Genomic DNA, 19,199 nt, shown 5'->3' on the forward strand with positions numbered 1-19,199 from the left:
TTATTCTGCAGCATACTCTGCTGCTTATTAAAAATGCATGAAAATATTGAACTGCCTCAGTGAGAGGGTCTCTGAAGTTGTTTCAGCAGGAATACATGGAATTAAATGTGCAGTCAACCCTGGAAGGGTGACTTCAGAGAGATGCATTCCAGAACAAACAGATCTAGTTACCAGTATTGACTCTCCTGCATATAATGACTTTCTAAATATTTTTGTGGAAACAGGGCACTGGACTTGGCCAGCATCTCCTTCCCACTCCTACAGCAGCAACTGTACATGCTCCTTGTGACTCCACAGACTGCCAGCTGTGTTGCACACCTGGGACCCTTCCTTGTGAAGGTCAGACATTTTATACCTAATTTAATGAAGGCTTACTGCTCTTGTGGCAGTAAGCCTTAATGAAGGCTTACTACTCTCTGCCTCTCCATTTTTCATAAGCATGTGCATCCTTTCTCCTTTTCCTAAATAAATACAAACCAGTTTGCTATTGCTCTCCCCACAGCTGCTGAGGTGGAGAAAACAGTGTATGCCAGTATTTTGTGTCAATTCTTTGTCTCCCATTTATTTGCTGCAGTACAAATGTGCTGACTGCTGATGGACATGGAAGAGAATCCTTATGGAATGAGAGATCCAGGATGATTCCCAAGGCTGCTGTTTACAGGTAATCATGCAGTTCTACCTTTTCTGTACTTTGCAAAGTGCAGGTTCTGGGGACAAATAACTTTTTGTTTGCTGTAATCAAGTGGGAAAGATGTGAGACAAAAACCACTGATTTGCTATGGTGAGACTGGATCAGCCTTTTTGGGTATGAGATCCTGGGGGTCATCAAGGGGAGACCTTGCAGAGAAATGTGAAGCAGGGAATGTCACATGGGGAGCACCATGGAGAAGTCCAAGAGCATTGAAAAGGCATCTAGAATCAGAATGCCAAAAGTGATTGGTGAAAAAAGTATAAGGACAGGGGAAAAAAAATAATCTCCATCAAAACCAGGATATATTTCTCAGAGGAGAACAAGTATCTCCATTAAGCCACAAAAGATTGGCTCTCTGCTGTAAACTATGAAAGAAAACAGGTTTTTACTCTCAGTATCAGACATTTCCTCTTTTCCACCTTGTTTTAATCTCTGCAAAAATAGATGACATGTACCAAAAGTCATCCCAAGCAGGACACATTTCTAAATCTGCCCAGCCAGCTCTTTGGTTGTCTCCATGGCAATGAGGCAGCACATCCTGCTGCTCTCTCTTCTGTGAGTGCCTTTCCCAAGTTTGACACGGACTGACAACACTGTGCCTTTGTAGCTCCCCTGCCAAAAACCTCCCTTTTCTCTGCTCAAGGCCTGTCCTATCTGTTCCTTCCTGCTTCTCCCTGAGTTTAGAAACACCTGGCTAGAGGGGAATCCATCCATTGCTTCTCTGCTGCAATGATTCATGCCAAGGAGGGACTGGAGAGGGCAGTGCTTTCCTGCTTGGGAAGAAGTTTTGGATGATGGTAAGGGAGAACACTGCAGGGGCCAGGAGCATAAACAAAGCAGAAGGAAGGAAAACCCAAAATAGTCTCCCAAGAGAATGTCACTGAAACTTGGCACCATGGGCCATAGCAACAAATAGAGCAGTAAAGAATGTACAGGCTTGGTACAAGGCAGTGCTTATTGAAGGAGATGACAAGCGTGAAGGAACACTTCCAAACCTCTGAATTCAGATAGATCTGTGTCACAGCTGAGTCTCTGGCAACTCTCAGCAGCATTTTGCTGCAAGTGGAGAAAATAGGAGTTACAAAGCTGAAAGAGGCATTTTTGCTATCAGCTGAAGACTGGCAGATATGGGAGGTTCTAACAGAACTACACCAGGAGGCAAAGCAATCTGCAGGGTTTGCTGCAGTTGATCTGCCTTGGGCTGAGTTGATGTGGTTACAAAAACATCTTTGTGCTCAGCACTATTCCGTTGTTGGCCTAGTGCCTTGAGGCTTACAAGCTTTGGAAATATGGATGAGGAGATGAAAACTTGAGCTTGTTTAAAGGATTTAAATCTGAAGATGGCAGGCCCAGGAGAGGGATTCTGAGTTCAGGCATGTAGGTCATGCAAGAGAGGTCTTGTCTTCACCAGAAAGTTAATGTGAAATATAGTAAAAGTGTTCCTGTTAGTTCAATCCTTGCCCACACAAAAAATGCCTCATTGCAAAAAGTGACTGGAGAGACATAAATTGACAAAGCAACCAGAGAACAAGGTAAACCTTGAGTGAATTCACTTCGTCCTTTACCACTGCTGTTTCTCTACAGTAGGGACCCACACTTAGGACCACCATCAAAACATCCAGCAGTGCTCACTCCCCACAGTTTTTCCACTTGTGCTTTCCTTAGGGGCTGCTGACTCTGCTTTCTATTTGTGAGGTGCAAAAGGCTTCCAGTATCCTCAGTACAAGTCCCCATCTTCAGCACAGAAATCTTGAGTTTATTATTCTGCAACTGTGTCTAGCAAGACCTCAGCTTCCTGTTGCCTGCTGATCAGACACCAAGTTATGGAAGAATTCTGGCATGATACTACTGTAGTCTATGATTTTCAGAGCAAGGATCCAGGCTGAAAGCTTTCTGGTGACATTCCAAGTAAGCTGTCATGAGAAGAGAATCCAACACCCAAGACCTCAGTGCTTAGGGAAAATCAGAGGGCTTCATCTACTCCGAAGAAAAGATTAGAACTATAAATGCTAACTCAGTAACTCCCCAGGAATGAGCATGTGCCATGCTGAGACTGAATGCATCATTAGCAATTCCCTGGGGCCGGATGTCTATTTCAGACTGCACAGTATAACAGCTCCGGGGAACATACAACCAGAGGATGCTGATAATTTCACAGTTTCTGCTTCCGTGTGAGGCAGAAAATAGAAGTGCTCTGAAGCTCTTTCCCAGGAACACAGAAGTAACGTTTTCCAAAGCCATCAAAAGCAGAGGAAGATAGGTGTGTTCTCTGCAATCTGGGAGAGAGGGAAACAGAATAATCTGCTGCTCTGGCTGCTGAAGGAGGCTCTTGGCTGATCAGCAAGCTGTGTGGACTGAAGTTATGGAACCTGGCCCTTGCAGAAAAGATTTTGGGAAGGCATGTAATGTTGGCTCAGGTAGATGGATATCCCAGAAGCACATAAGGTCCACAGTGGGTTCACACCACACCAGTGCCTCCCCTCACAGCACAGATTAAAATGCTTCTAGTACATTCATGCCAGGATGACAGCGGAGGCACAACCACCACCAAAAAAGGCTTCAAGCATCTGCAGCTCTTTATTGTTCTACAGCACAACCTTTTACACTCTTCATCTTACATGCATTACAGCTGTGTGCCCTCTGTACACCATGTCTCATTACCTTTAATGCTGTTCACCTGCCTGTCACAGCTGTACTCCATTAGGGATGAGGCTCAGCCACAGCCCCACTCCCAGTTACCACAAACTGTGTGCCTACAGCACATTCACACTTTATCACAGGCAACCCATGGGAAAAACTTCCAGGACAGATGACTCAAGGTAATTTGGTAGTGTGACTGCATCCTCAGAAAGAGCAGACAAAAAGGGAAAGGCAGACAGCCAGGCGGTCTCTAGCACGCTGAGGTCAAATTCCCCTTTCTGTCACTCCCGGCTATGGGAAAGCTGAGGACTACTGAGAGGTACCAGCCACACTCCAGTGTCTGCTGGCAGAGATGGGCAAGGCCCCAGGCAGACTGAAACACAGCTCCTGTGAGCACAACCATGCAATCTCTGCCATCAGAAAGATGATGTCCTGGTTTTAGGGATGCTCCTGAATGTCTCAACTTCTCTGCATAGTTTGGATTGCACAGTAAATGCCTCGGCTGCATGGGATGTGCTGTTGGCTCTGGGGAGGCATTATTTCAGGTTGGCTGCAGCTGGGAGTATGTAGCATGACTTCAGGCCTCATTAGATGCACACTTGACAATTTTCTGCACTAACATAAAGGGAAGAAAAGTTTCCTTAACAAAACAAGGCTTGTACAGTTGTCCTATGTGTATGAGGAAGGGCATGTCTGTCTTTCTGCCCCAGCTTTTTTCTCCCAGTAACTTTTGAACTTCTTGGCCAGTTTTATGCAAATTGGATGGAGAGATGAAGATTTAAGAAATATTCAGTTCCAATGGCTTTTGTAAAAAATACAGCCTAGTTAGAGGACAGACTTTTAATTAATGCCCTGAATGGAGGAAACTTTTTTTGGAACAGGAATTTCAGTTGGCAGCAATCGCTAGTCCAGTCTCCTGCTGAAAGCACAGCCAGCTTCAAAGTCAGATGAGGCTGCTCAGGACCTCATTTTGCAAACCTCTGAGGTGTCAGGAATCTACTCTGGACCTCAGCTTCACAAAACAAATATACTGAGAGCAACACCTTTGGCTCTGCCAGTCAGAGAATTAGTTTCCCCCTCTTTTAAAGGAGGTATAGAAGTGGCAGCCCATGGTAAAGCCTGTGACAATCCCCACACCAGGCAGTCCATAAGGCTCTGCTTATGTTAAATATATTTAAGCAGCAGCTACTTACTTTATTTTGGCATTGTGTGGTAGTTAATGATTCCAAGTACAAAGGTCAGGCTCAGAGACACAAGGCTTTGTGTATCCCATTGTTTGATTTAGCAGAAGCTACAAGGGAAGGAGTGCTGCTCTGTATGAGTGGGAACTACAAGCTACACATCCAGCCTGACAAGCTAATGAGAACAAGTCATTCATTAACAGGAGACTTGCTGCTAGGCAAACACACACAGCTGGTATGGGAGAAGAATTTGGATGTGAAATGAGACAGTGTAGTTGGTTTTTTTTATAAGACATTTCCTATTTCAGCAAGTTTACAGTCTAAATAAAGACCACACAGAACACATTAAGTGCCTGATCAGAGTAAAATTTGGGCTTATGTCTTTTCTAAAAGGTTTGGTAATGAGCAGAGAGGCAGAATTTGCAAGGAAAATGGAAATATTTGCATGTTTAACAGAAGGAACAAGTTTTAGATTTAAGTGAGATTTGATTATAAACATAAATCCTGCTCTCTTGAGTACCAGTCTATTCTGTACACACACACACACAAATGCATTCACAGAAGCATCTTACAAAACTCTGGTGCCTTCTCCTGCTTCAGTGCCTACTATTATTTTTTTTTTAGAGTTTCACACTAGTAAGCATTTTTTACAGGATCAACATTAAAGTTGGAAACTGCAAAGCATGGCTATGTAATAACTGTTTGAGGAAGGAACACAGTGTCATTTATTTGAAAGATAAAGTAAGCATTTACAATTCTTGCATAATCAAATGAAAAAGCTTGTCAAGGAAGAATCTCTCCAGACTTTGTGGAATGAAACAATAACAACATTTTAGAGCATACTCTGACTTTCAAAGTGATTTAACTGTTTAGGAACATTGCACAGAGCATGACACCATCCATGGCCAGAGCAAGGCTGGATCCCTGCCATCCTAAATGTGTTACACAGAACAGCAATCCTGCAAAAAGCTGTATCCTCAGGCTTCCTTATGAGATCAAAGGTTATATTCACAAGTGTCTAGAACTGAAAACAATACTAGGAGTGCAGTCACTGTGGGATTCCTTATTGCAACAAAGGCATCTTCTGAAGATGTGGTTTTCAGCACAACTTAGAAAAGGGAAGTGAAGGTACTGGGCAAGATGGAGGGGAAGGAGATATTAGGGGAGAAACAAGAAGCAGAGAACATGGAGAGGAAGCACTGCTGACTCCAGAGTCTAATGATCTTTTCCAGCTAAATGGCTCTGATTCTAATTCCATCTTATTTTAGCTTCACATCTTGTTTTTAATGTATCTTTGTTTTGGACTGCCACAGAGGTTATGCTAATGGAAACCCAGCTCAGCAGTCATCAGAGGAATCTATGCTGGGACAAGGCTGCTCTCCAAGGCACTGGTGGAGGAACTGCAGTACAGCAGTGCTCTGAAGCATTTGCTATCACTTAACTAAATGTCAGCTCTCTGGATACAAACCTCTCACTGAGAGGAAACAGAAAACACATGAAGAAAAGCTTCCATCTGCAAATCAAGAGAACCCCTTCACTGTCCAATGAGCTACTAAGATTTTAAATTAGGAATCATAAAAAAATAGGCTCCTAAACATAAATTAAGGCAGTGCTAGAACTCTAGTGGCAAAACATTCCTATTGACCCACCTGCAGCTGAATGCCTAAAAGCCTGAATCATCATCAGCACAGTCGAGGGACCTCACATTACCTCAGCAAATGTACTTTATCAGTGATCATTGTGCAAGCTTAGTACTAATTTGCAATTCCCAGCAGATGCAGAGACTTGTCATCATTTTTGTTTGGTAGAGGCAACATGTTCCACAGAAAAAGGCAAACAAACAACATTCTTAATGTTCTTATTAGCATACTCTTCTACAGCCTTTGGTGCCTGGAACAGATGCTTGGGAAGGGTGGTGCAGCTGTAGAACTTAGAAAAATATATTGGACAGGAAAGAAATTCCTGAAGAAGTTTATAATCTCCTTAATTCCATCTCTCCCCACCTCTGGCTCCACTCTGCTGGAGGCTGTGTGAGGTTACGTGTGGTACCCTGATGGGCACAGCTCCTGCAGAACCTCAGCAGGGGTAATGTGCTGCTGCTGACAGCTGACAGATACATGCACAAGCTCCACAGTTCTGATCCGTGAGGGTGCTTAGTTACCCAGCATACCTAACCCCAAAACACAGGGCCAAATAAAAGAAGAATGGGGATGCCTGAGATGCTGTGGTGAGCTGGCTGTCTCTACACACTCATCTTTTCCACTACAACACCGTGGGCCCAGTCCCTTTCCCCCTATGCATGGAGCCCTTCCTTTGCTGGCTCTCCTGGCTGGCATCAGTGTTTAGACTTGTGGCAGTGTCAGAAGAATGGTTTGAATGAAGACAATGCTGAAGCAGCAGAAAAGACAGAACAAAAGGCTGCCTTCACAGAGGAGGAGGATGATTTGGGTGGTGGGATACACATTTGTGGGAGAGTGTACGTGTAGGTTTTTTCATCTAGGGTGGAAGAGAGTTATTGACAGAGGAATTTCATCTGCCAAGGGCTGCATGTGAACCCTTCTGTACTATTGGGCAAAAACTGTTACTTCCCCAGAAAGCTTTTAACTTCATAGACTCTCACTGAAGAGGTATGAGAGTACCCCAAGCTCTCCTGCATGCACTGTACATAAATGCTAATTTAAATCATAGTAGTGATTCAAAATAACTTTTAAGACAACACTGAAACACTATCTATTGTGCCAGGACAGATCTGGGCAGACATTTTAAGAGCTGTCAGTCAGAGATGAAAGGCTGAGTGTTTGAACAGGTTACACCAAGAAACAACACCCTCCTTTGATACAACTCAGCACTTACAAGCTTTCAACATTTACTGCAGAGTAACTAACCTTGTGTCACAGAGCCTTTATCAGATTCTTAAATCTTTTTGGTTTTAAAGCCTTTCCCCAGAACCCCATGGTGGCTGAACCCCAGAAGCCAGGTGGCTGCCTGGAGTCAGGTGGGTGCAGCCTGGAGGGGCAGAGGGACACAGAGCAGCACTGCCCTGGGCTGTGTGGTGGGCAGTACCCATTGCCTTGCAGACAGCCCAGGGGAGCTTCCTTTGTTCTGGCACTGAATAAAGGTACAAAAATCTTGATGTACACAAATATCCCTCAATCAGGCCTCTGCTGTTCTACTCACTTAGCAAACACCTTAACTAATACACCTGCATCTTAAATACCCATCAAATATTTCACACACATCTGTTTCTCTGTACAGCTTTGGTATACAGAAGGTACATGATCAGGAAGAAGAGCAAAGATTACTGCTGGAATTAATTTTTAAGCTGCCACCAGCATCCTTCTAGCTAATTTTTCCTAAGTTCCAAATAGAAGCTGCCCAGTTAACACTCAGGCTCAGGAGTCTCCAATTTGTCCACGGGCTCCTTCTGGCACAGAACCCACGCTTCAGGCAGAGGACAGTTAGACTGTCATGCACAGTATGATGTAAGACTGCTCAGCCAGCAATTTTTTTGAGTGTGTGATTTTTGGAGCACATGCATTGTCAGTGCTTATAAGAAGCTTCAAGAAATGGATATACCATTAATATTTAAAGTCAGTTCAGAAGTGTTTCTAGAAATACCACATTTCTTCTCAGGCACATAACTGTAACCTCAGTGCTGCCTTGGTGCTTTTTACCCCTTACTTGAACAGCTCATGAATGGCAGATTGACTGGAAACCCAAAATCACCAGGACAGTAACTGTTATTGATGCCTCACTAACACATGGTGCCAGACCTCTTCACAAGAAATTACCCTTGAAAAACAACCTGTTCCTGATGCTTCATGAGGCTGATAAAAATAGACACATTGGTGCAGGTCTTACCTCTTGGCTTTGCATGGTTAATAACTGTGACACTCTGTGAAGTAAATACTTATTTTAGCCTCCATTTAAACAACAAGGAATGGTGTGGCTCAGTGTCATCAGTAACTCAGCAGCACAGAGTCCTTTTCAGTTTGGGGAGTTTCTTGTTTATATCCCCATTGCTCTTCTAGCAGGGACCAGAAGAGCTGTCACCAACCAGGGCATCCCCTGTTTATATGACAAAGTTGATGAGGGGATCAGTGAACCAAGGGGACCAAGTGGGGTGTTGTTATTATATTGTTGATATCATACTTCTAGAGTCCCATACCTTCTGGGTGGTTTTCTCACAGGCAGCTCTTCACAGCAGTGTTGTTCCCACTTCTTCATCAGGGCTCCTCCAAGGCTCTCCCTGACTGGCCAGCCCACCCCCTTTTATCCCAGTTATCTTCATTAGCCACAGCTGCCACCCAATTAAGGACATCACAGCTGCAGCCCATTTGGAACAACTAGGACTGGGGCAAGGCCACTTGTACAATACATATATTTTGCTAGGACGCTTACTACAGTGGGGCACAGTCTGAGGGTTTAGCTTGTTTAGAACACATCAAAAATTGGCTGAAGCTCTGGGTTTGCCTTTTCTACAGGGTACAGCATGATCTTTAAAAACTATTATACAGCAGCAAAACCTCCATGCTGCTACCCTCTTCTCCTTGCAACAGGCCTTCTTAAAAACGCTCTGCCTGACCCCAACCCCAGAAAAGATGGTTTTGTGTGTCAGACAAGTTTCCTGAAGTTGGACATTAATGTAACCCACAGCAAGCTGTTCTATGTGCAGAAGGTGCTGGGAGAGAAAATGAGGGATTTCATGAGATCTGAGGAATAAGAACACTGCTTAAATCCAATTCTCCTTGGTGCACTTGCATATAACAATCTCTTGGCACTTGTATCTTCTTTTAAAATACTAATAACCTTCCTCTGGATAGTTCTTCGTGATCAGCAAGTAAAAAGCATTAGGAAAGAAAAACAGTATTTCTGTAGATTTTTAAAGAGTGGCTCTATGCTACGTGGCAACTGCAAATGGCACGAGGGAGTTCTGTGTTTGTTGTCTCTACAGTCTCCAGAGAACATATATTTTGTTTACAAGGCAAACCATTTATAAATGCCAAATCCTGCAAATTCTAGCTGGAATGGGACCAGGAAATAGCTCCACTGCAGAGTTTACCATGGGCTGGTTCTGCCCGAGACTGCCCACTCTGTAGGAACAGCCTCTGCTCATACTCACATAACCATGTCCGTACAAGGTCCTGGACTTGGCACCATGTACCCCGTGCTGCACCCTGCATGTTCCCAGCACTATTTTAAGAACTGTTTTGTTGTGTGTTATTAGCAGGTCTGTTTGGAAGTCCTGATCTCCCAAATGTTCTTAGTCCATTAATTTAGCAAGTTAAGGCATTTCTGGTTCCTCGTGCTCCTCATTCCCATTTACTCCATCCAGCCTGTCAGAGTACACATCAGTCCAGTGGGATGAGCCACCCCTATTTTAGGCAGAATTATTATTGCAGCAGGGCTCAGTTTGGGTTCATGCACCACTGTGAGCTCCCTGGAAGGTAGAACATGAGCTTAGATTCCTGTCACTGAAAGCTGGCTTTCACAAAACTCTGAGAGAAACGTCTCCTCACCTTCCCATCACAGGACAGCAACAGAGGTTGGAAGCTGGTTGGCTCTGAGTGTTACCAAGCCAATTTGTCACTGTCACATCAGTTCTCAGTGGTAAAGGCATCTGAGGGGAGCGGTGCTGCGGCTCATCCAGGATGAAACAACATTACCAAGACATTGCTGAAATAGTTGCTAGCATGGAGAGAGAAAAAATTCCAACTGCCCAGCTCCTCTAAACTGTGATGAGCACCATTATCTTTCAGGACAGAACTTCCTGCCTTCTGCTTTGACTGGAGCACCTTATGCTAATATTACAAAAGGCAAAAAAAGTTGGTTTACTAATTAGTTACAGAATTGTATGTTCACTCAACAACAAGATGCTGCTGCCAACCACTCCTGATGTTATTCACACAGCAGTACTTTCCTCCTTGGCCAGGACAAGTCTAGATGGGAGTGGAATCAACCCAAGGAATCAGCCCGAAGCCTGGCAACCCACGGAGATCAGAGAATCAGTTCGGTGGGAGAAGACTCCTGAGCTCATCGAGTTCAACCTCTGACCTGACACCACCATGTCAACCAGTGAGTGGTGAGTGCCACATCCAGTCTTTCCATAAACACCTCCCAACAGTGACTCCACTACCTCCCTAGGCAGTCCATTCCAATGTCTAATCACCCTTTCTGTGAAGAAATGAATCCTAATGTCCAACCTGGCCTTCCCCTGGCACAGCTTCAAGGCTGTGTCTTCTTGCCCTGTCCTTGGTTGCTGGGGAGAAGAGGCCGCCCCTCACCTGGCTACAACAACCTCCTTGTGCACAGCTTAGGACAAGCTCATCGTGGCTCCCTTCCACAGCTGGGCACATGGCCCTGGCTTTACCCTCATGCCTGCTCAGCTTTGTAGGCAAACCAGCCTGGCTGTAGCCTAAAGGGACAGTGTTGCTCAGACTGGGGCAGCCTTGAGGCCACGGCCAGTGCTTGACAAAGTTCAAGAAGTATTTTGGACGACAGTCTCAGGTTTGGTTCTTGGGGCTGTCCTGTGCAAGGCTGAGAGATGGACTTAAGAGGTTCTTTCCATCTCAGGAGATTCTGTGATTCTCCTGGACTGCCTTCATGGCCGGGATGAGAGGCCTCTCCTGGGGTGACCTGGCGAGTCACCTGGGTGGCTCTTGCCCCTCAGCCTGTGCCCATGTGCATTCTTTCGTGTGCTGGTCCCCCCCTAATGTGTCTGCCTGTGGCAGTGCCAAGAGGATGGTGCCATACTCTTCAGTGGTGCCCAGAGACAGGAGGAAGGAGCAATGGCCATAAACTGAAGCACGAGAAATTCCACCTCAACATGAGTAAGAACTCCTTTACGTTGAGGGTGGCAGAGCACTGGAACAGGCTACCCAGGGAAGGCGTGGAGTCTCCCTCTCTGGAGAAATTCAAAACCCGCCTGAACGTACGTGTTCCTGTCACCTGCTCCAGGTGACCCTGCCTTGGGCCTGGCTGATCCACAGAGCTCCCTTCCAACCCAAACAATCCTGGGATTCTGCCGCGGGAGGGCGGTCTGGGCTGCGGGGGCAGCCGCCCTCCCTCTATCCCAGCTTCCCTTCCTCCCTCCCTCCTTTCCTCCCTCGCTCCCTCCCCTCCCTGGGCGGACCGGAGGCGGCTGCGGGAGCCGCTCCGTCCCCGCTCCGCCGGCGCTCTGTGGTTTAAGATGGCGGCGGGGGCTGCGGGGGCGAGCCCGTGAGCCCCAGCCCGGAGCTCCGCGGGAGCCGCCGGGACCGGCCTCGGGAGAAGCGGGACGCGCCTGCCGGGCCGGCAGCGGCGGGAGCGGCGGGATGTGAGCGCGGCCCGCCATGGGGCAGCAGGTGGGCCGCGTCGGGGAGCCGGGCGCGGGGCTCCAGCACCAGCCGCCGCCGCAGCAGCAGCAGCAGCCGCGGGGTCTGCGGGGGAGCAGCGCGGCCAGGCCGGCGGGCCGCCGGCGGGAGGCGGCCGGGCGCTCCGCAGAGGGAGGATTCAATGTCTTCACCCAGCACGGTGAGCGGCCGGGGCGAGGGCGAAAGGGGCGCGATCGGCCTTCCTCCCCTCCCTCTTTTGTTGTGGTGGGTTTACTGGGGGAGGGGAGAGGCAGGCGGGGGGAGCGGGGCAGCCACGTCCCGGGGGATGCTCGCCCCGGCCGCCACGTCCCGGGGGATGCTCGGCTTCGGAGGAGCTTCCCCCCGACCCGCTGGAGTTGGGGATCGGCACTGCCCGCCAGCCCCGGCGGGAGCGAGGTGGCACCGCCGGGAATCGGGACCTGCGGGGTTCGGTCGCTGTCACCGCAGCGATTCCGAGCTCTGGTTTTGTTTACAAAGGTAAAGGTAACATGTGCCTTGTCCGACTGCTTGCCGAGGCGTTTGTGACTTGCCGTTGTACGTCTGTGGGACTGTCTAGGTCCTGACAGAGCGAGCAATTTCGTTTTGACTGGGCTATTACAGCTGCCATCTGATTCTAGGTTGAAGTTTCTGTCCACTTCTATTCTTACTGCTATGAACCGAGACCGGAAATGTACACGTTTCTGTAACCTCTCTTAGAACGACCCACACACCTTCAAATCTCCTTTGTAACCATGTTTCTTTTTTTTTTTTTTTAATATATATATACTTATTTATGCATTATGTTAAGATGTCGCCAAGTTTTGGAAGGAAAGATCAACTGAAACCTTTCTGCCTTGACAAGCATGTTGAGAGTAGATGTGCGGATGCATCTCAAATTTTAAAGACCTGAATCAGCTCTGGAGAGCTTGGCTGGCTTGGCTTTAAGCGGAGAGAGAGTTGTCAGTGTTTATAAAGTAAGGCTGCTTCTGACAGTACACGTTTTCTTTTGCTCAATAGAATGAGCTCAAGCAAAAAGATTAAGGAACGTGCAACCAGCAGTCTAAAAGTAAATATCATCTTCTGTGACTGCTGACCTGTAAGTATCTATCAAAACAAGAGCACTCCACTAAATCTGGTTCTTAAAAATCTCAGTGTTATCACAGCTTTTGAGTTCAGGGAGCAGTATCAGCTTTAAAGCCAAAACAGCACATGCTTGCCAAGTGCCTGACCCACAGTTAAACTAAGAGTTATTTTATTGCAACTTCACGTTTTACTCTTTGTATCTTTGTACGTTAAAAGGCACTTTGGCTAAAACATTGCTATCACAGACTGCACACTCACAGTGTTGAGGACATCTCAGAAGTCATGCACATCCCCACTTCTTTCAGTGGGGTGTGTCTAAGTTTTTAGTAGCAGGGCAGAATGCTGTAGAGATCGCTGTGTACGCTCCTGCTGATGTCAAACTGTCTTCTCATGCTTTGGCCAGGATGACTCTTTGATTCCTGCTCCTACAAGGCAAGGACAGAAAGGACGTTTGGGGAAGTGCTTTACAGCATGTGGGGATGTGTAGTGACTTCCCAATAACCCAGTTGACACTGACTCAAGCACTTCTTTTTGTTGTTGCTGCATGTTTTGGTAGTAATTTAGTTCAGCATCCTGAACAATTCCTTCTAGCTCCTCTCCATACCCTACTAAATTTCAAAGGTAGATAGTAGGGAGAATTATTTACATGTAGTGGCAGGGAAATGGAGAGGAAAAGCTTTCTGAAGCATGCATGCATACTAAGAAGACAAATTATGTGCCCTGCCAGCCCTTCTGCTCTGTCTTCCATAAAATGAGAAACAAGAATGAGCCTGGAAGGCCAATACACTGAATAAAACTGTTAGTGCCACATAAAAAGAACTTTGCTCTGGGATAAGAGTGATGGTATCTTTCAAAATAATTTCACTGCTATTTATATTGCTTAGGTTATCTGCTTCAGTGCTAAGGTAATGGATGTAGCTTTACTTAGGGTCTTTACTTAGGATTGTTTTTGTTATTTCCCTTGTAGACTGTAGCGGAAGGTGTGACTTAAAAACAAGAAACAGTTTTTTATTCTGTTAGATTATGTAGAAGGGGGGGACTTTTTGGCAACCCAGGTTTTGAGAGTTTCAGAGCAGGTTTCAAACTTCTCTTCCATCTTGGTGAATGCCTCAGCTGTGTTAAACTGTTTCCTGATTCCATTCGCATTTTACTAGGAATGAGTTAACAAGTCAATATTAATAATCTGTAGCAAATGCTGATAAAGTTGGGTACCTTTTTAAATACTTGTCTTGGGCAAAAACTAAAATGCATGTAGTGTTCCTAAATCTGGAGTCCACTTCCTTTGTCAGAGAAACTGTTTCCTGTGATCCTGACTCTCCTTGTCTAAGGGAATTTTTTATCATCAACTTGTATTCTTATTTTTCATTTAATGACCTTGCTCTCCTGTTTTACTTAGCCAGCAGCAAGCCAGGTTTTCTTTAAGTGAGTCATATGCTTCTGCTGCTGAGATGCTCTGGTTGCTGGTGGTGTTACTTGATCCAGATGCCTCTTTTCTAGTAATTTCTCTCTGAACTCCACCTTCCATCCTTTTTCTGGGACATATATTCACAGTGTATGGAAAGTGATGCAAAAGCACAGGATTGTGGGTTAGCACTCTTGGACCAGTGGCTAAACCAGCCAGTCACAGGATGGGGCTGGATTTTCTCCCTTCCTTGGTGCAGTCATGGATGTGAAGAAGACAACCTGTTTATAAATCCCTACCTCATGTTGGCAGCTTTCCTACCACATTGTGCCAGCAGCAAACCTTGCTGAGTGCTCCTGCCAAGGTTCATTTTGAGGAGTTGCTTCTTCTGGATTGTTTATGAAAAGGGTGGAAATAAACAATGTTTTCAGCCTCAGACCTGTTTTGCTACAGAATTTTGAAGAGCAGTTTGACTCAAATGGGTGAAGTGTAAAACCCTCTTTGCTAAGCTACTGGAAATCTGAGACAAACATTTTCACCCAGCTGATTTGAACCATAGATGTCCTTGAGAATCAAGAGATTGAGTAGAGCCAGTCTGTTCCATGATTATTTGCTGGGTTATGGTTTGTGTGGCAGAAGCTCTACAGGAGAGGCACTTGCAACAAAGAATTTGAAGATGTTTTCTGGAAAGAGCAAGGGATCTGCAATGTGGCACCCCACTATTCCATCATGAGAACAGACACTTGGGCTGCTGGGGCTTTCAGCTCACTGTGGTATTGAGTTCTGTGTGTGACATTGAGCAGAAAAGTCCTAAGCAAGCTGATACCCTCATGTGATTCCATTAGTTATGGGGTTCTCCAGGATGCAAGAAGATAATAATGGAATTTGCAATCTTCTGCAGTTAGCCCTTTAAAACACCCCTTTGTGAGCATTGCTGGCATGTTGTCAGTGACTCACAGAAGCAGGCTATGGATTGTAAGCATGCTGGTTGCTGTTGGTGTAGTAGAAAGGGTGAGTGTGAACATGAGGATTGTTCAAACTGGTGTTTCCATGTGCACTCCACTGGAATTCATGAGTGCCACAACTCCAGAGGGAAGAGCTGCAGTGAGCAGTACTTAGAACCAAATTCTTACAGATCAGTGCAACCAGCAAAGACAAGAAGTGCTTGCATTACAGGGTGAGCTTTCCCTTCCAGAGAAGGCACAGGAGAGTGAAGAGGAAGTCAGTTATCTACTTGTCCTTTCAGAAATTTGTTTGAGGAAAGGGGAACAAGCAACAACAACCAACAACCTCCAAGCTGAACGGACTCTACTGAGCTGCTTTGACCTTTGCCCAGTGACACTTGTAATTTTCTTTCAGAAGAGCCCTGATAACAGCCTACTGTACCAAGATACTCTTTGGAATGGTGTTAGCATGCTTTTCATCTCCAAAAAGACTTGCTGAGTGTTGTAGAGTGCATACTTCAGGAAAATCAGATTATTTAAATCCTGGCTGGGAAGCCTTTGCAATACCTGTTTGCAATACTGCTACAGTTGCCTTGGTGATATATTTTGGGGTAGTGGAAGGCTCTGCCACACTTGAGCTTTTGATCCAGCAGGCACAGGACATTTGTTCCCTGTTTTGTTTTCTAGAGGAGGAGTTTAGCAACCGTTTATTATGTGCATCAAGGTCAGACTAGATAGGCCTATACTTTTAAAAATAAAATTATCATTAAAGCTCCCCTAAGGCAGTCAGAGTGCTATGACACATGATAAAAACATTCTAAAATAGGAAGAAGCATAAATAACACTGTCCCTTTGAAATTCTGAAACTGAAAAGCTGGATGCTGGAAAATGGAAAGGAGAGAAAATAGGGTCAGTTTAACAACTGCACTTTGTGGGCTGCCTAAAATGTTCTTTATTCTTCATCCCAGTGAAATGCAGCAAGCTCAGGCCAGAGCTACTTGCCCACAGACTTTCCTGTCAGTAAATGCCCTGTGCAGATGGAGTATAATCACTGTATTCAGTGCCTGGCTTTTTGTACTGTAAATCAGAAATCTTGTGGGACCACAATATATAAATAACTCTTAACTAATTATTTGGGGAATAAAGGACAGTTCAGCTGAGTGTCTAGGGGAACATCCCTTGTAGAACATGAATTTGTAGGCGTGTTCTCTATTGCATCCTTCTCCATGATATCTAAATTATTCCTGCAGATCCATTGCATTAAATATTGATTTTTATACCTTGTGTTAAGCTGGGATTTTTGTATAATGAATTTTGCAAAAGAGAGGAGGCTACCAGCTGGAAGGGACAATATAATACTGACTACTGATCTAATTCTTTTCACATAGGCAGGGAACACAGTCTGAAGAAGGTAAGACTGAAATGAAGTTACCTCAAAAATTTTTTACTCAGAATCAACTTAAAAATCAAATTTCAAAGCCCAGACATATCTCTAACTTCTCAGTTCTCCCCAAGTAGCAGATGGTGTGGTACAAGTTGTTCTAGCAATATTTCACAAACTTGCTATTGCTTGCAAGTGCAATGTTTTGCAAAAAAAAAAAATTTTTTGTGGGATTTTTTTTGGAATTAAGGACATGGCCAAGTGAACAAATCGGTGGAAAATGAACAGGGACACTACAAGCAAATTACTGTAAGTGTCTTAAACCATCCTATTTTAATCTAGTGGCATCACCAGCTCACAGAATTAGAGTGGAGAGAGTTGGACTATCTCCTGGAGATGCTCTAGCAGGCTTGGCTTCAGGAATATTTCATGGCTGGTACTTATTGCAGATTCTGGGACAGTAAGAAAACCATGTCTGGTGTTCAGGAGGAGTGACCTGCTCTGTGACCCACTTCAGCATACATCATGTTTGTTTGTTCCTAAAGCAGGCCAGTCCTTGCCCAAGTCAAACTGTACCTTGTAGATCTTTGCTTTACAGCTGAAGCCAGAGATCCTTAGCATGATTTATTCTAGCTCATTTCTCTTAGTTGTCACAACTTCATGTTTCCAGGATACTTACTATCCATTAACTGCCTTCTAAGTACTGCTGACAGCTGGCTGGTTTACAGCCATGAGAAACTATCAAAATCCAGCTAATACAAACCAAGAACTTTGTACTTACTCCAGTAGGGATGGGTGGGGAAGTTGTTAAAAGTAACAGAGGTGGGTTTTGTGTGGTGGCTTGCAGAGCTCATTTTCACCTGGTTGTGTTTCAGAAAGCCAGGGATGGATGGATGGATGGATGGATGGATGGATGGATGGATGGATGGATGGATGGATGGATGGATGGATGGATGAGCACAGACCAAAGCCTCAGGTGCATCCTGTGTCCAGCCTGATCTCCCAGATCCCCAATCCCTTAGCAGTGCTTCAGCAGCCTGTAATTACAGGTGACACAAGGCTTGCAGTGCCAATGGCCCCAGGGCTGGCTCTGCAGGTGAATCTGCAATGTAGGCATAGAGTTTCCTTCTTAGCAGCCTTCAGCACAGTATTGACTGGTAAAGAAATACTTCTCTTGGTTGTTTGGGCCAGTGGCAGCCCTCTTTCCCTCCCCACAGCAGGAAAGAAAACTTGTGCTGAGGTGCAGCAGCATTGACTTGCTGGCTCTGAGGTCACGGTTTTCTCACCTTACTGCATCATCCTTCACATTTCTCTGGCTTTGTGGTTATGAAATACTTTATTTTAAAGTATTTCTTGGTATTACCCATAGAGATTGTTCTCTCTGGAATAAGTGACACTTACAAAACCATTGAGGCTTCCTGTTGGTAATGCTGCAAACCACAACAACAAAGCTTCGTTCTATTACCCATTTCTGCTTAGGAAGTTGCCTGTGCTTTGTGGGTTTCTCTATAGAGACACGAGCATCTCTCACTATGATTACTTGTCTGCAGCTGGGTGTAAATTAACTTTTTAATAGGTGGCTTTCAGTACCAATTAATTCAGCAGAACAATTAAAAAAAAAAACAAAAAAACAAAACCCTGAAATAACTTTGCCTTTTTTGAAGGGGAGACAAAGATGTACAGAATTACTTCACTAAAAATTAAATTAGTTTTATTTCAATCTTCTGGTGCTCTTTAGAGGTCTGTTAAACATACTTCTTTTTCAAGAATTTCCCCTTCTCTTCTACCATTAACCTTAGAATCTTAATCTTACTAGAATACTTCAATTAAAAATAACTACATGTATTAATAAACATGGAGCTTCACTTACAATAACTTGAAAGTTTTCTGTGACAATAGTGATGCAAGAATTGGGACTACAGTTATGTAAGAAAAGTAGCTCTTCAATGAAGGAACACTCATTTTTCTATAGGACAGCATGCCTCATCCTTTCATTTATAATGCTGCTGAGTTGGATCTTGGCCTCTTTCCTGGTTTATTTGATGTTTTCTTGGCTTTATTATTTATTATAAGTGAAAAGGATATAGCTGCTTCTTGTTATAAGCTATATATGGCAAAGGCATAGGAACCATCTCCTGCTGCTTTTGGGTCAAGTTAGCAATTGAATTATAGGATAAGAGGATGAGAACATTCTGGATTTGTGACCCTGTGCACCTCCATGTCCATTTCTCCTTTGTTTCTTTAGTGATAATCCCAACAAAGCATCAAGCATGTCTTGGCTATTCCTGTTTGTTGTCATCTCAGCTGAGATCAGCACCATGGCTAATTTTGAAACAGGTTTCAGGCTTGCTTCTGGTTGAAAGAAATTGTGTGAATTTTGGCTAAATTATATAAATATTAGACATTTTGGAGCATGTAGCATAGACTATGAAGTGTTCCTGTTTTTCAGATTGTGTTTTCAGTTAATTTTTTTTCAAAAAGTTAACTGCAGAGAGTGGTGCTCCTCAGCAAACACCCCAAAACCCACAGGAACTGCAAAGTGAAGA

General features: G+C 44.8%; 1 protein-coding gene across 1 annotated transcript in view; it reads left to right on the forward strand.

Annotated features, from left to right (window-relative positions):
* The first annotated feature begins 11,843 nt into the window (after positions 1–11,843).
* Positions 11,844–19,199, forward strand: part of ABL2 (ABL proto-oncogene 2, non-receptor tyrosine kinase) — a 45,017-nt gene continuing 37,661 nt past the window's right edge. Inside the window, exon 1 of the mRNA XM_058809088.1 lies at positions 11,844–12,024. Within this exon, the coding sequence (XP_058665071.1) occupies positions 11,844–12,024 (181 nt within the window). The remainder of the gene's footprint in view (positions 12,025–19,199) is intronic.

This window comes from Ammospiza caudacuta, chromosome 7 (assembly GCF_027887145.1).
Source record: "Ammospiza caudacuta isolate bAmmCau1 chromosome 7, bAmmCau1.pri, whole genome shotgun sequence".
In the NCBI taxonomy this organism is placed as follows: domain Eukaryota; kingdom Metazoa; phylum Chordata; class Aves; order Passeriformes; family Passerellidae; genus Ammospiza; species Ammospiza caudacuta.